This window comes from Oncorhynchus gorbuscha, unplaced genomic scaffold, assembly GCF_021184085.1.
Source record: "Oncorhynchus gorbuscha isolate QuinsamMale2020 ecotype Even-year unplaced genomic scaffold, OgorEven_v1.0 Un_scaffold_1055, whole genome shotgun sequence".
Lineage (NCBI taxonomy): Eukaryota > Metazoa > Chordata > Actinopteri > Salmoniformes > Salmonidae > Oncorhynchus > Oncorhynchus gorbuscha.
Window position 1 is genome coordinate 126,754 of NW_025745955.1, and position 22,036 is coordinate 148,789.

Genomic DNA, 22,036 nt, shown 5'->3' on the forward strand with positions numbered 1-22,036 from the left:
TCTCCACCTCCCTCCATCATCAGTCTGTTTGTTCTCTCTCTCCACCTCCCTCCATCAGTCTGTTTGTTCTCTCTCTCCACCTCCCTCCATCAGTCTGTTTGTTTGTTCTCTCTCTCCACCTCCCTCCATCAGTCTGTTTGTTCTCTCTCTCCACCTCCCTCCATCAGTCTGTTTGTTCCCTCCACCTCCCTCCATCAGTCTGTTTGTTTGTTCTCTCTCTCCACCCTCCATCAGTCTGTTTGTTCTCTCTCTCCACCTCCCTCCATCAGTCTGTTTGTTCTCTCTCTCCACCTCCCTCCATCAGTCTGTTTGTTCTCTCTCTCCACCTCCCTCCATCAGTCTGTTTGTTCTCCTCTCCCACCTCCATCAGTCTGTTTTGTTCTCTCTCTCCACCTCCCTCCATCAGTCTGTTTGTTCTCTCTCTCCACCTCCCTCCATCAGTCTGTTTGTTCTCTCTCTCCACCTCCCTCCATCAGTCTGTTTGTTCTCTCTCTCCACCTCCCTCCATCAGTCTGTTTGTTCTCTCTCTCCACCTCCCTCCATCAGTCTGTTTGTTCTCTCTCTCCACCTCCACCTCCCTCCATCAGTCTGTTTGTTCTCTCTCTCCACCTCCCTCCATCAGTCTGTCCATTGTTTGTTCTCTCTCTCCACCTCCCTCCATCAGTCTGTTTGTTCTCTCTCTCCACCTCCATCAGTCTGTTTGTTCTCTCTCTCCATCAGTCTGTTTGTTCCTCCATCAGTCTGTTGTGTTCTCTCTCTCCACCTCCCTCCATCAGTCTGTTTGTTCTCTCTCTCCACCTCCCTCCATCAGTCTGTTTGTTCTCTCTCTCCACCTCCCTCCATCAGTCTGTTTGTTCTCTTTCCACCTCCCTCCATCAGTCTGTTTGTTCTCTCTCTCCACCTCCATCAGTCTGTTTGTTCTCTCTCTCCACCTCCATCAGTCTGTTTGTTCTCTCTCTCCACCTCCCTCCATCAGTCTGTTTGTTCTCTCTCTCCACCTCCATCAGTCTGTTTGTTCTCTCTCTCCACCTCCATCAGTCTGTTTGTTCTCTCTCTCCACCTCCTCCATCAGTCTGTTTGTTCTCTCTCTCCACCTCCCTCCATCAGTCTGTTTGTTCTCTCTCTCCACCTCCCTCCACCTCCTCTCCATCCAGTCTGTTTGTTCTCCATCAGTCTGTTTGTTCTCTCTCTCCACCTCCCTCCATCAGTCTGTTTGTTCTCTCTCTCCACCTCCCTCCATCAGTCTGTTTGTTCTCTCTCTCCACCTCCATCTCCTCTCTCTCCACCCCTCCATCAGTCTGTTTGTTCTCTCTCTCCACCTCCCTCCAGTCTGTTTGTTCTCTCTCTCCACCTCCCTCAGTCTGTTTGTTCTCTCTCCACCTCCATCAGTCTGTTTGTTCTCTCTCCCTCATCAGTCCACCTCCTCCATCAGTCTGTTTGTTCTCTCTCTCCACCTCCCTCCATCAGTCTGTTTGTTCTCTCTCTCCACCTCCCTCCAGTTTGTTCTCTCTCTCCACCTCCCTCCAGTCTGTTTGTTCTCTCTCTCCACCTCCATCAGTCTGTTTGTTCTCTCTCTCCACCTCCCTCCATCAGTCTGTTTGTTCTCTCTCTCCACCTCCCTCCATCAGTCTGTTTGTTCTCTCTCTCCACCTCCCTCCATCAGTCTGTTTGTTCTCTCTCTCCACCTCCCTCAGTCTGTTTGTCCTCTCTCTCCACCTCCCTCCATCAGTCTGTTTGTTCTCTCTCACCTCCCTCCATCAGTCTGTTTGTTCTCTCTCTCCACCTCCCTCCATCAGTCTGTTTGTTCTCTCTCTCCACCTCCATCAGTCTGTTTGTTCTCTCTCTCCACCTCCATCAGTCTGTTTGTTCTCTCTCTCCACCTCCCTCCATCAGTCTGTTTGTTCTCTCTCTCCACCTCCCTCCATCAGTCTGTTTGTTCTCTCTCTCCACCTCCCTCCATCAGTCTGTTTGTTCTCTCTCTCCACCTCCCTCCATCAGTCTGTTTGTTCTCTCTCTCCACCTCCCCATCAGTCTGTTTGTTCTCTTCTCATCCCTCCATCAGTCTGTTTGTTCTTCTCTCTCTCCACCTCCATCAGTCTGTTTGTTCTCTCTCTCCACCTCCCTCCATCAGTCTGTTTGTTCTCTCTCTCCACCTCCCTCCATCAGTCTGTTTGTTCTCTCTCTCCACCTCCATCAGTCTGTTTGTTCTCTCTCTCCACCTCCATCAGTCTGTTTGTTCTCTCTCTCCACCTCCATCAGTCTGTTTGTTCTCTCTCTCCACCTCCCTCCATCAGTCTGTTTGTTCTCTCTCTCCACCTCCTCCATCAGTCTGTTTGTTCTCTCTCTCCACCTCCCTCCATCAGTCTGTTTGTTCTCTCTCTCCACCTCCCTCCATCAGTCTGTTTGTTCTCTCTCCACCTCCATCAGTCTGTTTGTTCTCCTCTCCACCTCCAGTCTGTTTGTTCTCTCTCTCCACCTCCCTCCATCCTGTTTGTTCTCTCTCTCCATCCAGTCTGTTTGTTTGTTCTCTCTCTCCACCTCCCTCCATCAGTCTGTTTGTTCTCTCTCTCCACCTCCCTCCATCAGTCTGTTTGTTCTCTCTCTCCACAGTCTCCCTCCATCCCTCCAGTCTGTTTGTTCTCTCTCTCCAGTCTGTTTGTTCTCCCTCCATCAGTCTGTTTGTTCTCTCTCCACCTCCCTCCATCAGTCTGTTTGTTCTCTCTCTCCACCTCCCTCCATCAGTCTGTTTGTTCTCTCTCTCCACCTCCATCAGTCTGTTTGTTCTCTCTCTCCACCTCCCTCCATCAGTCTGTTTGTTCTCTCTCTCCACCTCCCTCCATCAGTCTGTTTGTTCTCTCTCTCCACCTCCCTCCATCAGTCTGTTTGTTCTCTCTCTCCACCTCCCTCCATCAGTCTGTTTGTTCTCTCTCTCCACCTCCATCAGTCTGTTTGTTCTCTCTCTCCACCTCCATCAGTCTGTTTGTTCTCTCTCCACCTCCATCAGTCTGTTTGTTCCTCTCCATCCATCAGTCTGTTTGTTCTCTCTCCACCTCCATCAGTCTGTTTGTTCCTCTCCACCTCCATCAGTCTGTTTGTTCTCTCTCTCCACCTCCATCAGTCTGTTTGTTCTCTCTCTCCATCAGTCTCCACCTCCATCAGTCTGTTTGTTCTCTCTCTCCACCTCCCTCCATCAGTCTGTTTGTTCTCTCTCTCCACCTCCCTCCATCAGTCTGTTTGTTCTCTCTCTCCACCTCCCTCCATCAGTCTGTTTGTTCTCTCTCTCCACCTCCCTCCATCAGTCTGTTTGTTCTCTCTCCACCTCCCTCCATCAGTCTGTTTGTTCTCTCTCCACCTCCCTCCATCAGTCTGTTTGTCTGTTTGTTCTCTCTCCACCTCCCTCCATCAGTCTGTTTGTTCTCTCTCTCCACCTCCATCAGTCTGTTTGTTCTCTCTCTCCACCTCCCTCCATCAGTCTGTTTGTTCTCTCTCTCCACCTCCCTCCATCAGTCTGTTTGTTCTCTCTCTCCACCTCCCTCCATCAGTCTGTTTGTTCTCTCTCTCCACCTCCCTCCATCAGTCTGTTTGTCTGTTTGTTCTCTCTCTCCACCTCCCTCCATCAGTCTGTTTCTTCTCCACTCCCTCCATCAGTCTGTTTGTTCCTCTCTCCACCTCCAGTCTGTTTGTTCTCTCTCTCCACCTCCATCAGTCTGTTTGTTCTCTCTCTCCACCTCCCTCCAGTCTGTTTGTTCTCTCTCTCCACCTCCATCAGTCTGTTTGTTCTCTCTCATCAGTCTGTTTGTTCTCTCTCCACCTCCATCAGTCTGTTTGTTCTCTCTCTCCACCTCCCTCCATCAGTCTGTTTGTTCTCTCTCTCCACCTCCATCAGTCTGTTTGTTCCTCTCCCACCTCCCTCCATCAGTCTGTTTGTTCTCTCTCTCCACCTCCATCAGTCTGTTTGTTCTCTCTCTCTCCTCCTCCATCAGTCTGTTTGTTCTCTCTCCCACCTCCATCAGTCTGTTTGTTCTCTCTCTCCACCTCCCTCCATCAGTCTGTTTGTTCTCTCTCTCCACCTCCCTCCATCAGTCTGTTTGTTCTCTCTCTCCACCTCCCTCCATCAGTCTGTTTGTTCTCTTCTCCACCTCCATCAGTCTCCATCAGTCTGTTTGTTCCTCTCTCCACCTCCCTCCATCAGTCTGTTTGTTCTCTCTCTCCACCTCCATCAGTCTGTTTGTTCTCTCTCTCCACCTCCCTCCATCAGTCTGTTTGTTCTCTCTCTCCACCTCCATCAGTCTGTTTGTTCCATCAGTCTGTTTGTTCTCTCTCTCCACCTCCCTCCATCAGTCTGTTTGTTCTCTCTCTCCACCTCCCTCCATCAGTCTGTTTGTTCTCTCTCTCCACCTCCCTCCATCAGTCTGTTTGTTCTCACTCTCCCAGTCTCCATCAGTCTGTTTGTTCTCTCTCTCCACCTCCCTCCATCAGTCTGTTTGTTCTCTCCACCTCCCTCCATCAGTCTGTTTGTTCTCTCTCTCCACCTCCATCAGTCTGTTTGTTCTCTCTCTCCACCTCATCAGTCTGTTTGTTCTCTCTCTCCACCTCCCTCCATCAGTCTGTTTGTTCTCTCTCTCCACCTCCCTCCATCAGTCTGTTTGTTCTGTCTCTCTCTCCACCTCCCTCCATCAGTCTGTTTGTTCTCTCTCTCCCTCCATCAGTCCACCTCCCTCCATCAGTCTGTTTGTTCTCTCTCTCCACCTCCCTCCATCAGTCTGTTTGTTCTCTCTCCACCTCCATCAGTCTGTTTGTTCTCTCTCTCCACCTCCATCAGTCTGTTTGTTCCATCAGTCTGTTTGTTCTCTCTCTCCACCTCCCTCCATCAGTCTGTTTGTTCTCTCTCTCCACCTCCCTCCATCAGTCTGTTTGTTCTCTCTCTCCACCTCCATCAGTCTGTTTGTTCTCTCTCTCCACCTCCATCAGTCTGTTTGTTCTCTCTCTCCACCTCCCTCCATCAGTCTGTTTGTTCTCTCTCCACCTCCATCAGTCTGTTTGTTCCTCTCTCCACCTCCCTCCATCAGTCTGTTTGTTCTCTCTCTCCACCTCCATCAGTCTGTTTGTTCTCTCTCTCCACAGTCTGTTTGTTCTCCCTCCATCAGTCTGTTTGTTCTCTCTCTCCACCTCCCTCCATCAGTCTGTTTGTTCCTCTCCACCTCCATCAGTCTGTTTGTTCTCTCTCTCCACCTCCCTCCATCAGTCTGTTTGTTCTCTCTCCACCTCCATCAGTCTGTTTGTTCTCTCTCTCCACCTCCCTCCATCAGTCTGTTTGTTCTCTCTCTCCACCTCCCTCCATCAGTCTGTTTGTTCTCTCTCTCCACCTCCCTCCATCAGTCTGTTTGTTCTCTCTCTCCACCTCCCTCCATCAGTCTGTTTGTTCTCTCTCTCCATCAGTCTGTTTGTTCCACCATCAGTCTGTTTGTTCTCTCTCTCCACCTCCATCAGTCTGTTTGTTCTCTCTCTCCACCTCCATCAGTCTGTTTGTTCTCTCTCTCCACCCATCCTGTTTGTTCTCTCCATCCAGTCTGTTTGTTCTCTCTCTCCACCTCCCTCCATCAGTCTGTTTGTTCTCTCTCTCCACCTCCCAGTCTGTTTGTTCTCTCTCTCCACCTCCCTCCAGTCTGTTTGTTCTCTCTCTCCACCTCCATCAGTCTGTTTGTTCTCTCTCTCCACCTCCCTCCATCAGTCTGTTTGTTCTCTCTCTCCACCTCCATCAGTCTCTCTCTCTCCACCTCCCTCCATCAGTCTGTTTGTTCTCTCTCTCCACCTCCATCAGTCTGTTTGTTCTCTCTCTCCACCTCCCTCCATCAGTCTGTTTGTTCTCTCTCTCCACCTCCCTCCATCAGTCTGTTTGTTCTCTCTCTCCACCTCCCTCCATCAGTCTGTTTGTTCTCTCTCTCCACCTCCTCCATCAGTCTGTTTGTTCTCTCTCTCCACCTCCCTCCATCAGTCTGTTTGTTCTCTCTCTCCACCTCCCTCCCATCAGTCTGTTTGTTCTCTCTCTCCACCTCCCTCCATCAGTCTGTTTGTTCTCTCTCTCCACCTCCCTCCATCAGTCTGTTTGTTCTCTCTCTCCACCTCCATCCTCTGTTTGTTCCTCCATCCAGTCTGTTTGTTCTCTCTCTCCACCTCCATCAGTCTGTTTGTTCTCTCTCTCCACCTCCCTCCATCAGTCTGTTTGTTCTCTCTCCACCTCCACCAGTCTGTTTGTTCTCTCTCCATCCAGTCTGTTTGTTCTCTCTCTCCACCTCCATCAGTCCATCATCAGTCTGTTTGTTCTCTCTCTCCACCTCCCTCCATCAGTCTGTTTGTTCTCTCTCCACCTCCATCAGTCTGTTTGTTCTCTCTCTCCACCTCCCTCCATCAGTCTGTTTGTTCTCTCTCTCCACCTCCCTCCATCAGTCTGTTTGTTCTCTCTCCACCTCCACCATCAGTCTGTTTGTTCTCTCTCTCCATCATCAGTCTGTTTGTTCTCTCTCTCCACCTCCCATCAGTCTGTTTGTTCTCTCTCTCCACCTCCATCAGTCTGTTTGTTCTCTCTCTCCACCTCCATCAGTCTGTTTGTTCTCTCTCTCCACCTCCCTCCATCAGTCTGTTTGTTCTCTCTCTCCACCTCCACCATCCTCTCTCTCCATCCCTCCAGTCTGTTTGTTCTCTCTCTCCACCTCCCTCCATCAGTCTGTTTGTTCTCTCTCTCCACCTCCCTCCATCAGTCTGTTTGTTCTCTCTCTCCACCTCCCTCCATCAGTCTGTTTGTTCTCTCTCTCCACCTCCATCAGTCTGTTTGTTCTCTCTCTCCATCAGTCTGTTTGTTCTCTCTCTCCACCTCCCTCCATCAGTCTGTTTGTTCTCTCTCCACCTCCATCAGTCTGTTTGTTCTCTCTCTCACCTCCATCAGTCTGTTTGTTCTCTCTCTCCACCTCCCTCCAGTCTGTTTGTTCTCTCTCTCCACCTCCCTCCATCAGTCTGTTTGTTCTCTCTCTCCACCTCCATCAGTCTGTTTGTTCTCTCTCTCCACCTCCCTCCATCAGTCTGTTTGTTCTCTCTCTCCACCTCCCTCCATCAGTCTGTTTGTTCTCTCTCTCCACCTCCATCAGTCTGTTTGTTCTCTCTCTCCACCTCCATCAGTCTGTTTGTTCTCTCTCTCCACCTCCCTCCATCAGTCTGTTTGTTCTCTCTCTCCACCTCCCTCCATCAGTCTGTTTGTTCACCTCCCTCCATCAGTCTGTTTGTTCTCTCTCTCCACCTCCATCAGTCTGTTTGTTCTCTCTCTCCACCTCCATCAGTCTGTTTGTTCTCTCTCTCCACCTCCATCAGTCTGTTTGTTCTCTCTCTCCACCTCCCTCCATCAGTCTGTTTGTTCTCTCTCTCCACCTCCCTCCATCAGTCTGTTTGTTCTCTCTCTCCACCTCCCTCCATCAGTCTGTTTGTTCTCTCTCCACCTCCATCAGTCTGTTTGTTCTCTCCTCCATCCCTCCAGTCTGTTTGTTCTCTCTCTCCACCTCCATCAGTCTGTTTGTTCTGTTCTCCACCTCCCTCCATCTCCACTCTCCCTCCATCAGTCTGTTTGTTCTCTCTCTCCACCTCCCATCAGTCTGTTTGTTCTCTCTCTCCACCTCCATCAGTCTGTTTGTTCTCTCTCTCCACCTCCCTCCACCTCCCTCCATCAGTCTGTTTGTTCTCTCTCTCCACCTCCCTCCATCAGTCTGTTTGTTCTCTCTCTCCACCTCCCTCCATCAGTCTGTTTGTTCTCTCTCTCCACCTCCATCAGTCTGTTTGTTCTCTCTCTCCACCTCCCTCCATCAGTCTGTTTTTGTTCTCTCTCTCCACCTCCCATCAGTCTGTTTGTTCCCTCTCATCCCTCCATCAGTCTGTTTGTTCTCTCTCTCCACCTCCCTCCATCAGTCTGTTTGTTCTCTCTCTCCACCTCCCTCCATCAGTCTGTTTGTTCTCTCTCTCCACCTCCCTCCATCAGTCTGTTTGTTCTCTCTCTCCACCTCCATCTGTTTGTTCTCTCTCCACCTCCATCAGTCTGTTTGTTCTCTCTCTCCCTCCCTCCATCAGTCTGTTTGTTCTCTCTCTCCACCTCCCTCCATCAGTCTGTTTGTTCTCTCTCTCCACCTCCATCAGTCTGTTTGTTCTCTCTCTCCACCTCCCTCCATCAGTCTGTTTGTTCTCTCTCTCCACCTCCCTCCATCAGTCTGTTTGTTCTCTCTCTCCACCTCCATCAGTCTGTTTGTTCTCTCTCTCCATCAGTCTGTTTGTTCCATCTCCACCTCCCTCCATCAGTCTGTTTGTTCTCTCTCTCCACCTCCCTCCATCAGTCTGTTTGTTCTCTCTCTCCACCTCCCTCCATCAGTCTCTGTTTGTTCTCTCTCTCCACCTCCCTCCATCAGTCTGTTTGTTCTCTCTCTCCACCTCCCTCCATCAGTCTGTTTGTTCTCTCTCTCCACCTCCCTCCATCAGTCTGTTTGTTCTCTCTCTCCACCTCCCTCCATCAGTCTGTTTGTTCCCTCTCTCCACCTCCATCAGTCTGTTTGTTCTCTCTCTCATCATCAGTCTGTTTGTTCTCTCTCTCCACCTCCCTCCCATCCAGTCTGTTTGTTCTCTCTCTCCACCTCCATCAGTCTGTTTGTTCATCAGTCTGTTTGTTCTCTCTCTCCACCTCCCTCCATCAGTCTGTTTGTTCTCTCTCTCTCCATCCTGTTTGTTCCTCCTCCACCTCCATCAGTCTGTGTTTGTTCTCTCTCTCCACCTCCATCAGTCTGTTTGTTCTCTCTCTCCACCTCCCTCCATCAGTCTGTTTGTTCTCTCTCTCCACCTCCATCAGTCTGTTTGTTCTCTCTCTCCACCTCCCTCCATCAGTCTGTTTGTTCTCTCTCTCCACCTCCCTCCATCAGTCTGTTTGTTCTCTCTCTCCACCTCCATCAGTCTGTTTGTTCTCTCTCTCCACCTCCCTCCATCAGTCTGTTTGTTCTCTCTCTGTTTGTTCCACCTCCATCAGTCTGTTTGTTCCCTCCACCTCCCTCCATCAGTCTGTTTGTTCTCTCTCCACCTCCATCCACCTCCATCAGTCTGTTTGTTCTCTCTCTCCACCTCCATCAGTCTGTTTGTTCTCTCTCTCCATCCATCAGTCTGTTTGTTCTCTCTCTCCACCTCCCTCCATCAGTCTGTTTGTTCTCTCTCTCCACCTCCATCAGTCTGTTTGTTCTCTCTCTCCACCTCCCAGTCCATCAGTCTGTTTGTCTGTTTGTTCTCTCTCTCCCACCTCCATCAGTCTGTTTGTTCTCTCTCCACCTCCCTCCATCAGTCTGTTTGTTCTCTCTCTCCACCTCCCTCCATCATCAGTCTGTTTGTTCTCTCTCTCCACCTCCCTCCATCAGTCTGTTTGTTCTCTCTCCACCTCTCCATCAGTCTGTTTGTTCCCTCCATCCCTCCATCAGTCTGTTTGTTCTCTCTCTCCACCTCCCTCCATCAGTCTGTTTGTTCTCTCTCTCCACCTCCATCAGTCTGTTTGTTCTCTCTCTCCACCTCCCTCCATCAGTCTGTTTGTTCTCTCTCTCCACCTCCATCAGTCTCCATCCAGTCTGTTTGTTCTCTCTCTCCCCTCCATCAGTCTGTTTGTTCCTCTCTCATCCCTCCAGTCTGTTTGTTCTCTCTCTCCACCTCCCCATCCTGTTTGTTCTCTCTCTCCACCTCCATCAGTCTGTTTGTTCTCTCTCTCCACCTCCCTCCATCAGTCTGTTTGTTCTCTCTCTCCACAGTCTCCCTCCATCCATCAGTCTGTTTGTTCTCTCTCCACCTCCATCAGTCTGTTTGTTCTCCACCTCCATCAGTCTGTTTGTTCTCTCTCTCCACCTCCCTCCATCATCAGTCTGTTTGTTCTCTCTCTCCACCTCCATCAGTCTGTTTGTTCTCTCTCTCCACCTCCCTCCATCAGTCTGTTTGTTCTCTCTCTCCACCTCCCTCCTCTCTCAGTCTGTGTTTTTGTTCTCTCTCTCCACCTCCATCAGTCTGTTTGTTCTCTCTCTCCACCTCCCTCCATCAGTCTGTTTGTTCTCTCTCTCCACCTCCATCAGTCTGTTTGTTCTCTCTCTCCACCTCCCTCCATCAGTCTGTTTGTTCTCTCTCTCCACCTCCCTCAGTCTGTTTGTTCTCTCTCTCCACCTCCATCAGTCTGTTTGTTCTCTCTCTCCACCTCCATCAGTCTGTTTGTTCTCTCTCTCCCTCCATCCTGTTTGTCCATCAGTCTGTTTGTTCTCTCTCTCCACCTCCCATCAGTCTGTTTGTTCTCTCTCTCCACCTCCCTCCATCAGTCTGTTTGTTCTCTCTCTCCACCTCCCTCCATCAGTCTGTTTTTGTTCTCTCTCTCCACCTCCATCAGTCTCCATCAGTCTGTTTGTTCTCTCTCTCCACCTCCATCAGTCTGTTTGTTCTCTCTCCACCTCCATCAGTCTGTTTGTTCCTCTCCATCAGTCTGTTTGTTCTCTCTCTCCACCTCCCTCCATCAGTCTGTTTGTTCTCTCTCTCCACCTCCCTCCATCAGTCTGTTTGTTCATCCAGTCTGTTTGTTCTCTCTCTCCACCTCCCTCCATCAGTCTGTTTGTTCTCTCTCCACCTCCACCTCCCTCCATCAGTCTGTTTGTTCTCTCTCTCCACCTCCATCAGTCTGTTTGTTCTCTCTCTCCACCTCCCAGTCCATCAGTCTGTTTGTTCTCTCTCTCCACCTCCCTCCATCAGTCTGTTTGTTCTCTCTCTCCACCTCCCTCCATCAGTCTGTTTGTTCTCTCTCTCCACCTCCATCAGTCTGTTTGTTCTCTCTCTCCACCTCCCTCCATCAGTCCATCCAGTCTGTTTGTTCTCTCTCTCCACCTCCCTCCATCAGTCTGTTTGTTCTCTCTCTCCACCTCCCTCCATCAGTCTGTTTGTTCTCTCTCTCCACCTCCATCAGTCTGTTTGTTCACCTCCCTCCATCAGTCTGTTTGTTCTCTCTCTCCACCTCCATCAGTCTGTTTCTCTCTCTCCACCCCTCCATCAGTCTCTCTCTCTCCACCTCCATCAGTCTGTTTGTTCTCTCTCTCCACCTCCTCCACAGTCTGTTTGTTCCATCAGTCTGTTTGTTCTCTCTCTCCACCTCCCTCCATCAGTCTGTTTGTTCTCTCTCTCCACCTCCATCAGTCTGTTTGTTCTCTCTCCACCTCCATCAGTCTGTTTGTTCCTCTCCACCTCCATCAGTCTGTTTGTTCTCTCTCTCCACCTCCCTCCATCAGTCTGTTTGTTCTCTCTCTCCACCTCCATCAGTCTGTTTGTTCTCTCTCTCCACCTCCCTCCATCAGTCTGTTTGTTCTCTCTCTCCACCTCCCTCCATCAGTCTGTTTGTTCTCTCTCTCCACCTCCATCAGTCTGTTTGTTCTCTCTCCCACCTCCCTCCATCAGTCTGTTTGTTCTCTCTCTCCACCTCCATCAGTCTGTTTGTTCTCTCTCCACCTCCATCAGTCTGTTTGTTCTCTCTCCACCTCCATCAGTCTGTTTGTTCTCTCTCTCCACCTCCCTCCATCAGTCTGTTTGTTCTCTCTCTCCATCAGTCTCCCTCCATCCAGTCTGTTTGTTCTCTCTCTCCACCTCCATCAGTCTGTTTGTTCTCTCTCTCCACCTCCCTCCATCAGTCTGTTTGTTCTCTCTCTCCACCTCCATCAGTCTCCCTCCATCAGTCTGTTTGTTCTCTCTCTCCACCTCCCTCCATCAGTCTCCACCTCCATCAGTCTGTTTGTTCTCTCTCTCCACCTCCCTCCATCAGTCTGTTTGTTCTCTCTCTCCCACCTCCCTCCATCAGTCTGTTTGTTCTCTCTCTCCACCTCCATCAGTCTGTTTGTTCTCTCTCTCCACCTCCCTCCATCAGTCTGTTTGTTCTCTCTCTCCACAGTCTCTCCTCCATCAGTCTGTTTGTTCTCTCTCTCCACCTCCCTCCATCAGTCTGTTTGTTCTCTCTCTCCACCTCCCTCCATCAGTCTGTTTGTTCTCTCTCTCCACCTCCATCAGTCTGTTTGTTCTCTCTCCACCTCCATCAGTCTGTTTGTTCTCTCTCTCCACCTCCCTCCATCAGTCTGTTTGTTCTCTCTCTCCACCTCCCTCCATCAGTCTGTTTGTTCTCTCTCTCCACCTCCCTCCATCAGTCTGTTTGTTCTCTCTCTCCACCTCCACCTCCATCAGTCTGTTTGTTCTCTCTCTCCACCTCCATCAGTCTGTTTGTTCTCTCTCTCCACCTCCCTCCATCAGTCTGTTTGTTCTCTCTCTCCACCTCCCTCAGTCTGTTTGTTCTCCTCTCCACCTCCCTCCATCAGTCTGTTTGTTCTCTCTCTCCACCTCCATCAGTCTGTTTGTTCTCTCTCTCCACCTCCCTCCATCAGTCTGTTTGTTCTCTCTCTCCCTCCTCCATCAGTCTGTTTGTTCTCTCTCTCCACCTCCCTCCATCAGTCTGTTTGTTCTCTCTCTCCACCTCCATCAGTCCATCAGTCTGTTTGTTCTCTCTCTCCACCTCCCTCCATCAGTCTGTTTGTTCTCTCTCTCCACCTCCCAGTCCATCCCTCCAGTCTGTTTGTTCTCTCTCTCCACCTCCCTCCATCAGTCTGTTTGTTCTCTCTCTCCACCTCCATCAGTCTGTTTGTTCTCTCTCTCCACCTCCATCAGTCTGTTTGTTCTCTCTCTCCATCCATCAGTCTGTTTGTTCTCTCTCTCCACCTCCCTCCATCAGTCTGTTTGTTCTCTCTCTCCACCTCCCTCCATCAGTCTGTTTGTTCTCTCTCTCCACCTCCCTCCATCAGTCTGTTTGTTCTCTCTCTCCACCTCCCTCCATCAGTCTGTTTTGTTCTCTCTCTCCACCTCCATCAGTCTGTTTGTTCTCTCTCTCTCCCTCCATCAGTCTGTTTGTTCTCTCTCTCCACCTCCCTCCATCAGTCTGTTTGTTCTCTCTCTCCACCTCCCTCCATCAGTCTGTTTGTTCTCTCTCTCCACCTCCCTCCATCAGTCTGTTTGTTCTCTCTCTCCACCTCCCTCCATCAGTCTGTTTGTTCTCTCTCTCCACCTCCCTCCATCAGTCTGTTTGTTCTCTCTCTCCACCTCCATCAGTCTGTTTGTTCTCTCTCTCCACCTCCCTCCATCAGTCTGTTTGTTCTCTCTCTCCACCTCCCTCCATCAGTCTGTTTGTTCTCTCTCTCCACCTCCCTCCATCAGTCTGTTTGTTCTCTCTCTCCACCTCCATCAGTCTGTGTTTGTTCTCTCTCTCCACCTCCCTCCATCAGTCTGTTTGTTCTCTCTCTCCACCTCCCTCCATCAGTCTGTGTTTGTTCTCTCTCTCCACCTCCATCAGTCTGTTTGTTCTCTCTCTCCACCTCCCTCCATCAGTCTGTTTGTTCTCTCTCTCCACCTCCATCAGTCTGTGTTTGTTGTCTCTCACTCACCTCCCTCCATCCTCTCCATCAGTCTCCCTCCATCAGTCTGTTTGTTCTCTCTCTCCACCTCCCTCCATCAGTCTGTGTTTGTTCTCTCTCCACCTCCATCAGTCTGTGTTTGTTCTCTCTCTCCACCTCCCTCCATCAGTCTGTTTGTTCTCTCTCTCCACCTCCATCAGTCTGTTTGTTCTCTCTCTCCACCTCCCTCCATCAGTCTGTTTGTTCTCTCTCTCCACCTCCCTCCATCAGTCTGTTTGTTCTCTCTCTCCACCTCCATCAGTCTGTTTGTTCTCTCTCTCCACCTCCATCAGTCTGTTTGTTCTCTCTCTCCACCTCCATCAGTCTGTTTGTTCCCTCTCTCCACCTCCATCAGTCTGTTTGTTCTCTCTCTCCACCTCCATCAGTCTGTGTTTGTTTTGTCTGATTGATGGCAATCAGAGATGTTCTTTCATAGTTCTGTAATCTCTCTCTCTCAGAAACTTGCTTTCTGCCATGACTACAGTTGCCTGGCAACTGCCAGTAACCATGGATCGACTGAGGCAGAAATAAGAGGTCTGTCTCTCTCACACACAAAGTAGTTGTAGTGTGGTGATGTCACTGTAGCCATGGAAACCTCCGAGCAAGGAATTTTTTACGTCACTGAAAACTCCCTTTTCCTCTTCTCTCTCTTCTTCCATCCCCTTCTCCTCACTCCCAGATCCATCTCTCCTCTTCCCCTTCTCCTCACTCCCAGATCCATCTCTCCTCTTCTCCTTCTCCACTCCCAGATCCATCTCTCATCTTCTCCTTCTCCACTCCCAGATCCATCTCTCCTCTTCTCCACTCCCAGATCCATCTCTCCTCTTCTCCTTCTCCTCTCCCAGATGCATCTCTCCTCTCCCTCCATCCCCTTCTTCTTCACTCCCAGATCCAACTCTCCTCTTCTCCTTCTCCACTCCCAGATCCATCTCTCCTCTTCTCCTTCTCCTCTCCCAGATGCATCTCTCCTCTCCCTCCATCCCCTTCTTCTCTCCCAGATCCAACTCTCCTCTTCTCCTTCTCCACTCCCAGATCCAACTCTCCTCTTCTCCTTCTCCACTCCCAGATCCATCTCTCATCTTCTCCTTCTCCATTCCCAGATCCATCTCTCCTCTTCTCCTTCTCCACTCCCAGATGCATCTCTCCCTCCATCTCCTTCTCCTCACTCCCAGATCCATCACCCTCTCCCTCCATCTCCTTCTCCTCACTCACAGATCCATCACCCTCTCCTTCCATCCCAGTCTACTTCTACTCACTCCCAGATCCATCACCCTCTCCCTCCATCCCCTTCTCCTCACTCCCAGAACCATCACCCTCTCCCTCCATCCCCTTCTCCTCACTCCCAGATCCATCCCCGTCTCCTTCTCCTCACTCCCAGATCCATCACCCTCTCCCTCCATCTCCTCACTCCCAGATCCAACACCCTCTCCCTAAATCCCATCTCCTTCTCCTCCACTCACAGATCCATCACCCTCTCCCTCCATCCCAGTCTCCTTCTCCTCACTCCCAGATCCATCACACTCTCCCTCCATCCCAGTCTCCTTCTCCTCACTCCCAAATCCATCACCCTCTCCCTCCATCTCCTTCTCCTCACTCCCAGATCCATCACCCTCTCCCTCCATCCCGTCTCCATCTCCTCACTCCCAGATCCATCACCCTCTCCCTCCATCCCTGTCTCCTTCTCCTCACTCCCAGACCCATCACCCTCTCCCTCCATCCCTGTCTCCATCTCCTCACTCCCAGATCCATCACCCTCTCCCTCCATCTCCTTCTCCATCTCCTCACTCCCAGACCCATCACCCTCTCCCTCCATCCCTGTCTCCATCTCCTCACTCCCAGATCCATCACCCTCCATCCCAGTCTCCTTCTCCTCACTCCCAGATCCATCACCCTCCATCCCAGTCTCCTTCTCCTCACTCCCAGATCCATCACCCTCCATCCCAGTCTCCTTCTCCTCACTCCCAGATCCATCACCCTCCATCCCAGTCTCCTTCTCCTCACTCCCAGATCCATCACCCTCCATCCCAGTCTCCTTCTCCTCACTCCCAGATCCATCACCCTCCATCCCAGTCTCCTTCTCCTCACTCCCAGATCCATCACCCTCCATCCCAGTCTCCTTCTCCTCACTCCCAGATCCATCACCCTCCATCCCAGTCTCCTTCTCCTCACTCCCAGATCCATCACCCTCCATCCCAGTCTCCTTCTCCTCACTCCCAGATCCATCACCCTCCATCCCAGTCTCCTTCTCCTCACTCCCAGATCCATCACCCTCCATCCCAGTCACCTTCTCCTCACTCCCAGATCCATCACCCTCCATCCCAGTCTCCTTCTCCTCACTCCCAGATCCATCACCCTCCATCCCAGTCACCTTCTCCTCACTCCCAGATCCATCACCCTCCATCCCAGTCTCCTTCTCCTCACTCCCAGATCCATCACCCTCCATCCCGTCTCCATCTCCTCACTCCCAGACCCATCACCCTCTCCCTCCATCCCTGTCTCCATCTCCTCACTCCCAGATCCATCACCCTCCATCCCAGTCTCCATCTCCTCACTCCCAGATCCATCACCCTCCATCCCAGTCTCCTTCTCCTCACTCCCAGATCCATCACCCTCCATCCCAGTCTCCTTCTCCTCACTCCCAGATCCATCACCCTCCATCCCAGTCTCCTTCTCCTCACTCCCAGATCCATCACCCTCCATCCCAGTCTCCTTCTCCTCACTCCCAGATCCATCACCCTCCATCCCAGTCACCTTCTCCTCACTCCCAGATCCATCACCCTCCATCCCAGTCTCCTTCTCCTCACTCCCAGATCCATCACCCTCCATCCCAGTCACCTTCTCCTCACTCCCAGATCCATCACCCTCCATCCCAGTCTCCTTCTCCTCACTCCCAGATCCATCACCCTCCATCCCAGTCACCTTCTCCTCACTCCCAGATCCATCACCCTCCATCCCAGTCTCCTTCTCCTCACTCCCAGATCCATCACCCTCCATCCCGTCTCCATCTCCTCACTCCCAGATCCATCACCCTCTCCTTTCCTTTCAGTGATTGAATTATCATGAAGAAAAGAGGATGTGCGTAGACAGGAACACACACAGACAGGGTTATACGCTTATATCTGGGCCAGACAGACAGAGGCTGGGTGGTGTGTGTATAACGTCAGCGCTTATATCTGGGCCAGACAGAGGCTGGGTGGTGTGTGTATAACGTCAGCGCTTATATCTGGGCCAGACAGAGGCTGGGTGGTGTGTGTATAACGTCAGCGCTTATATCTGGGCCAGACAGAGGCTGGGTGGTGTGTGTATAACGTCAGCGCTTATATCTGGGCCACAAAGACAGAGGCTGGGTGATGTGTGTATAACGTCAGCGCTTATATCTGGGCCACAAAGACAGAGGCTGGGTGATGTGTGTGTGTGTATAACGTCAGCGCTTATATCTGGGCCAGACAGACAGAGGCTGGGTGGTGTGTGTATAACGTCAGCGCTTATATCTGGGCCAGACAGAGGCTGGGTGGTGTGTGTATAACGTCAGCGCTTATATCTGGGCCACAAAGACAGAGGCTGGGTGGTGTGTGTATAACGTCAGCGCTTATATCTGGGCCAGAAAGAGGCTGGGTGGTGGGTGTGTGTGTATAACGTCAGCGCTTATATCTGGGCCACAAAGAAAGAGGCTGGGTGGTGTGTGTGTGTGTATAACGTCAGCGCTTATATCTGGGCCACAAAGAAAGAGGCTGGGTGGTGTGTGTGTGTGTGTGTGTGTGTGTGTGTGTGTGTGTGTGTGTGTGTGTGTGTGTGTGTGTGTGTGTGTGTGTGTGTGTGTGTGTGTGTGTGTGTGTGTGTGTGTGTGTGTGTGTGTGTGTGTGTGTGTGTGTGTGTGTGTGTGTGTGTGTGTGTGTGTGTGTGTTCCTGTCTCTGTGAAAGAACAGAGATACTGTCACCACCGCACACACATGAAGAGTGGCATTAGCTCCCAGGGCTTTAGCTCAACTGGCTAACAGTCACAAGGTTCAACCCCAGTCTATCACACACAGACTCCTGGCCCAGTAAGTCTCTATAATGTGTTCTGGGGTGAAGTTTCCCCATAGGAACAGACCTGGGATCAGCTTCCCCTAGGATCAGCTTCCCCTAGGAACAGACCTGGGATCAGATTCCCCTAGGAACAGACCTGGGATCAGATTCCCCTAGGAACAGACCTGGGATCAGCTTCCCCTAGGATCAGATTCCCCTAGGAACAGACCTGGGATCAGATTCCCCTAGGAACATACCTGGGATCAGCTTCCCCTAGGAACAGACCTGGGATCAGCTTCCCCTAGGAACAGACCTGGGATCAGTTTCCCCTAGGAACAGACCTGGGATCAGTTTCCCCTAGGAACAGACCTGGGATCAGTTTCCCCTAGGTACAGACCTGGGATCAGTTTCCCCTAGGTACAGACCTAGGAACAGACCTGGGATCAGTTTCCCCTAGGAACAGACCTAGGATCAGTTTCCCCTAGGAACAGACCGACCTAGGATCAGCTTCCCCTAGGAACAGACCTGGGATCAGTTTCCCCTAGGAACAGACCTGGGATCAGTTTCCCCTAGGAAAAGACCTGGGATCAGTTTCCCCTAGGAAAAGACCTGGGATCAGTTTCCCCTGGGATCAGTTTCCCCTAGGTACAGACCTAGGATCAGCTTCCCCTAGGTACAGACCTAGGATCAGATCCCCCTAGGATCAGTTTCCCCTAGGATCAGATTCCCCTAGGAACAGACCTAGGATCAGATCCCCCGTAGGTACAGACCTGGGAACAGCATCCCCTAGGAACAGACCTAGGATCAGATCCCCCGTAGGTACAGACCTGGGAACAGCATCCCCTAGGAACAGACCTAGGATCAGATCCCCCTAGGAACAGACCTGGGATCAGTTTCCCCGAGGAACAGACCTGGGATCAGTTTCCCCGAGGAACAGACCTGGGATCAGCTTCCCCGAGGAACAGACCTGGGATCAGCTTCCCCTAGGAACAGACCTGGGATCAGCTTCCCCTAGGAACAGACCTAGGATCAGCTTCCACTCTCCTAACCTCTCTCTCCACCTCTCTACCCTCTCTCTTTCCATCCCGCTCTACCCCCTCTTTCCATCCCTCCCTCCCCTACCATCCCTCCCCCCTCCATCCATCCCCACTCAATCCACCCTCCCCTCCATCCATCCCTCCCTCCCCTCCATCAATCCCCCTCCCCTCCATCAATCTCTCCCTCCCCTACCATCCCTCCCCCTCCATCCATCCCCACTCAATCCCCCCTCCCCTCCATCCATCCATCCATCCATCCCTCCCTATACAGACAGCTGGCAGTTCTGTTAATTAGGTTATCAAGCTGTCTGTTAATGACCTGAGCCCCAGGCCACACACACATGGCCAGGCCAGACCAACAGATCACAGAGCCAGACCTGTCTGTTAATGACCTGGGCCCCAGGCCACACACACATGGCCAGGCCAGACCAACAGATCACAGAGCCAAAGCCCAGCAGGGCTACCCCAAGTCCAGACTCTGTGTGTGACACTCTCTCTTTCTGACTGCAGTGTCCTGTCTGTCTGTCTGTGGTCAGTGTGTCCAGACCTGTCTGTCTGTCTGTAGTCAGTGTGTCCAGACCTGTCTGTCTGTCTGTAGTCAGTGTGTCCAGACCTGTCTGTCTGTCTGTAGTCAGTGTGTCCAGACCTGTCTGTCTGTCTGTAGTCAGTGTGTCCAGACCTGTCTGTCTGTCTGTAGTCAGTGTGTCCAGACCTGTCTGTCTGTCTGTAGTCAGTGTGTCCAGACCTGTCTGTCTGTCTGTCTGTAGTCAGTGTGTCCAGACCTGTCTGTCTGTAGTCAGTGTGTCCAGACCTGTCTGTCTGTCTGTAGTCAGTGTGCCCAGACCTGTCTGTCTGTCTGTCTGTAGTCAGTGTGTCCAGACCTGTCTGTCTGTAGTCAGTGTGTCCAGACCTGTCTGTCTGTAGTCAGTGTGCCCAGACCTGTCTGTCTGTAGTCAGTGTCCAGACCTGTCTGTCTGTAGTCAGTGTCCAGACCTGTCTGTCTGTCTGTAGTCAGTGTGTCCAGACCTGTCTGTCTGTCTGTAGTCAGTGTGTCCAGACCTGTCTGTCTCTCTGTAGTCAGTGTGTCCAGACCTGTCTGTCTGTCTGTAGTCAGTGTGTCCAGACCTGTCTGTCTGTAGTCAGTGTGTCCAGACCTGTCTGTCTGTCTGTGATCAGTGTGTCCAGACCTGTCTGTCTGTCTGTAGTCAGTGTGTCCAGACCTGTCTGTCTGTCTGTCTGTCTGTAGTCAGTGTGTCCAGACCTGTCTGTCTGTCTGTAGTCAGTGTGTCCAGACCTGTCTGTCTGTCTGTAGTCAGTGTGTCCAGACCTGTCTGTCTGTCTGTCTGTCTGTCTGTCTGTCTGTCTGTCTGTCTGTCTGTCTGTCTGTCTGTCTGTCTGTCTGTCTGTCTGTCTGTCTGTCTGTCTGTCTGTCTGTCTGTAGTCAGTGTGTCCAGACCTGTCTGTCTGTAGTCAGTGTGTCCAGACCTGTCTGTCTGTCTGTCTGTCTGTCTGTCTGTCTGTCTGTCTGTCTGTCTGTCTGTCTGTCTGTCTGTCTGTCTGTCTGTAGTCAGTGTGTACAGACCTGTCTGTCTGTCTGTAGTCAGTGTGTCCAGACCTGTCTGTCTGTCTGTAGTCAGTGTGTCCAGACCTGTCTGTCTGTCTGTAGTCAGTGTGTCCAGACCTGTCTGTCTGTCTGTAGTCAGTGTGTCCAGACCTGTCTGTCTGTTTGTCTGTAGTCAGTGTGTCCAGACCTGTCTGTCTGTCTGTCTGTAGTCAGTGTGTCCAGACCTGTCTGTCTGTTTGTAGTCAGTGTGTCCAGACCTGTCTGTCTGTCTGTTTGTAGTCAGTGTGTCCAGACCTGTCTGTCTGTCTGTAGTCAGTGTGTCCAGACCTGTCTGTCTGTCTGTAGTCAGTGTGTCCAGACCTGTCTGTCTGCTTCAAGACAAAGTGGTGTAGTCGTACAGCAGGACAGTAACAATACAACTACCTATCTGTCATCTCCTCTCACCGATTACACACACACACACACACACACACACACACACACACACACACACACACACACACACACACACACACACACACACACACACACACACACACACAGTGACCTGGGCTAACAGTGATTGAACTATCCACTCCACCAATAGTCAGATGTACAGAACCACCCCCTCCGTAAGCCCCCCCCCCCCCCCCCCCAGTAAAAGTCAACTGGTGTAAATGCTTAAGACAAAACAGACAAAACTGGGGTAAGCGACGTAGACCCAACTCAGACATTCAACCACTCCAACAATGTATTAGCATTGTATTATCATCATATATCATATTGTAATGAAACGGCAGGGAGTAGGACTCGAACCCTCGACCTTCTAGTCCGAAGTCCAGCAGGCACAGTCGATATCGGCGCTTATAAACCCAGGGTCGTTACACTATTGTACCTAAATAATAGCGTTACATAAAACCCAACTAATATAGGACAGCAGTCACAGGGATTCACAAATAGGTTAGAAACATCACAGCTGGGTTATTGGGTGATATCAGTCTGTTCGGTTTATCAAACCAACACATTCAAAACGTCTACTAACTGGGAGTCGCGATGTTTTACACATTTAAGGTGCAATTAATTTATTTAAAAAAACTAAACCACATACCTTACAAGATTCATTTAAAATGTGAAGGAGGGGAAAAAAAGCAACAGTAGAGAGACGTGGGTGTAACGATACAAAATCTTCAGAGTTGTGTGTTTCAGCAGCGCTTTTATTCTCGGCCGTCCTGTCTTGGTTGCTACTCGACATCTAAAAGACATCTAAACCCGATGCTGCTGGTGAGCATCCGGGATGCCGAAGGTGCTGCTGCAGCGGCGATAAAAATATGCGCGTGAGTCAGAGCAGGCAACACCCGGAAGTGCGAACGATGTAAACGGTTTCTAGGGAAACAGTCTTCCTGCGTCGCGGAAGAAAAAACTAAAAATATTTTTTTTAACTATTTTTTTTTTCTTCTTTCATCATTATTATTATTTTCATTATTATTTTTTTTTTTATTATTTTTTACCGGATTCGGTAACGGTTCAATCAAACTATTTTTTTTCTTCTTTCATCATTATTATTATTTTCATTATTATTATTATTATTAATTTATATTTTTTACCGGATTCGGTAACGGTTCAATCTGGACCCAAGTCATGATGTTGTTTTGAAGCTGCCAGAGATACCGGGTTGGAGAATAGTTGAATCTTTCTCTTTATTTTCTAGAACAAAACGGCTTCAGCAGCAAGTCGGAATTTCTGTCAACATCATCATGTGTCGTAATATTTAACATTAAAAAACACGTCCAGCAAAGCTTGAACCCAACATCTTTAACCAAGACTTTTGGTCGTTTTAATCTACGTGAATAATAATAATAATAATATAATAATATAAAATAATATAAAAACTGCGGTCTGAAACTCGGCGTGTCTCGACCACATTTTCATAACAGTTA

At 50.5% G+C, this 22,036-nt stretch overlaps 1 protein-coding gene across 4 annotated transcripts in view; it reads right to left on the reverse strand.

The window, feature by feature from the left end:
* The window catches only part of LOC124021116 (monocyte to macrophage differentiation factor 2-like), a 48,198-nt gene extending 26,203 nt beyond the window's left edge, over nt 1–21,995 (reverse strand). For all 4 annotated transcript variants that reach the window (XR_006836201.1, XM_046336447.1, XM_046336446.1 and 1 more), the window contains exon 1: nt 21,208–21,995. Coding sequence is in view for 3 of the 4 variants with exons in the window: in XM_046336447.1 (XP_046192403.1) it covers nt 21,208–21,221 (14 nt within the window). In the remaining variant the exon portion in view is untranslated. The remainder of the gene's footprint in view (nt 1–21,207) is intronic.
* Between the last annotated feature and the right edge of the window lie 41 nt (nt 21,996–22,036).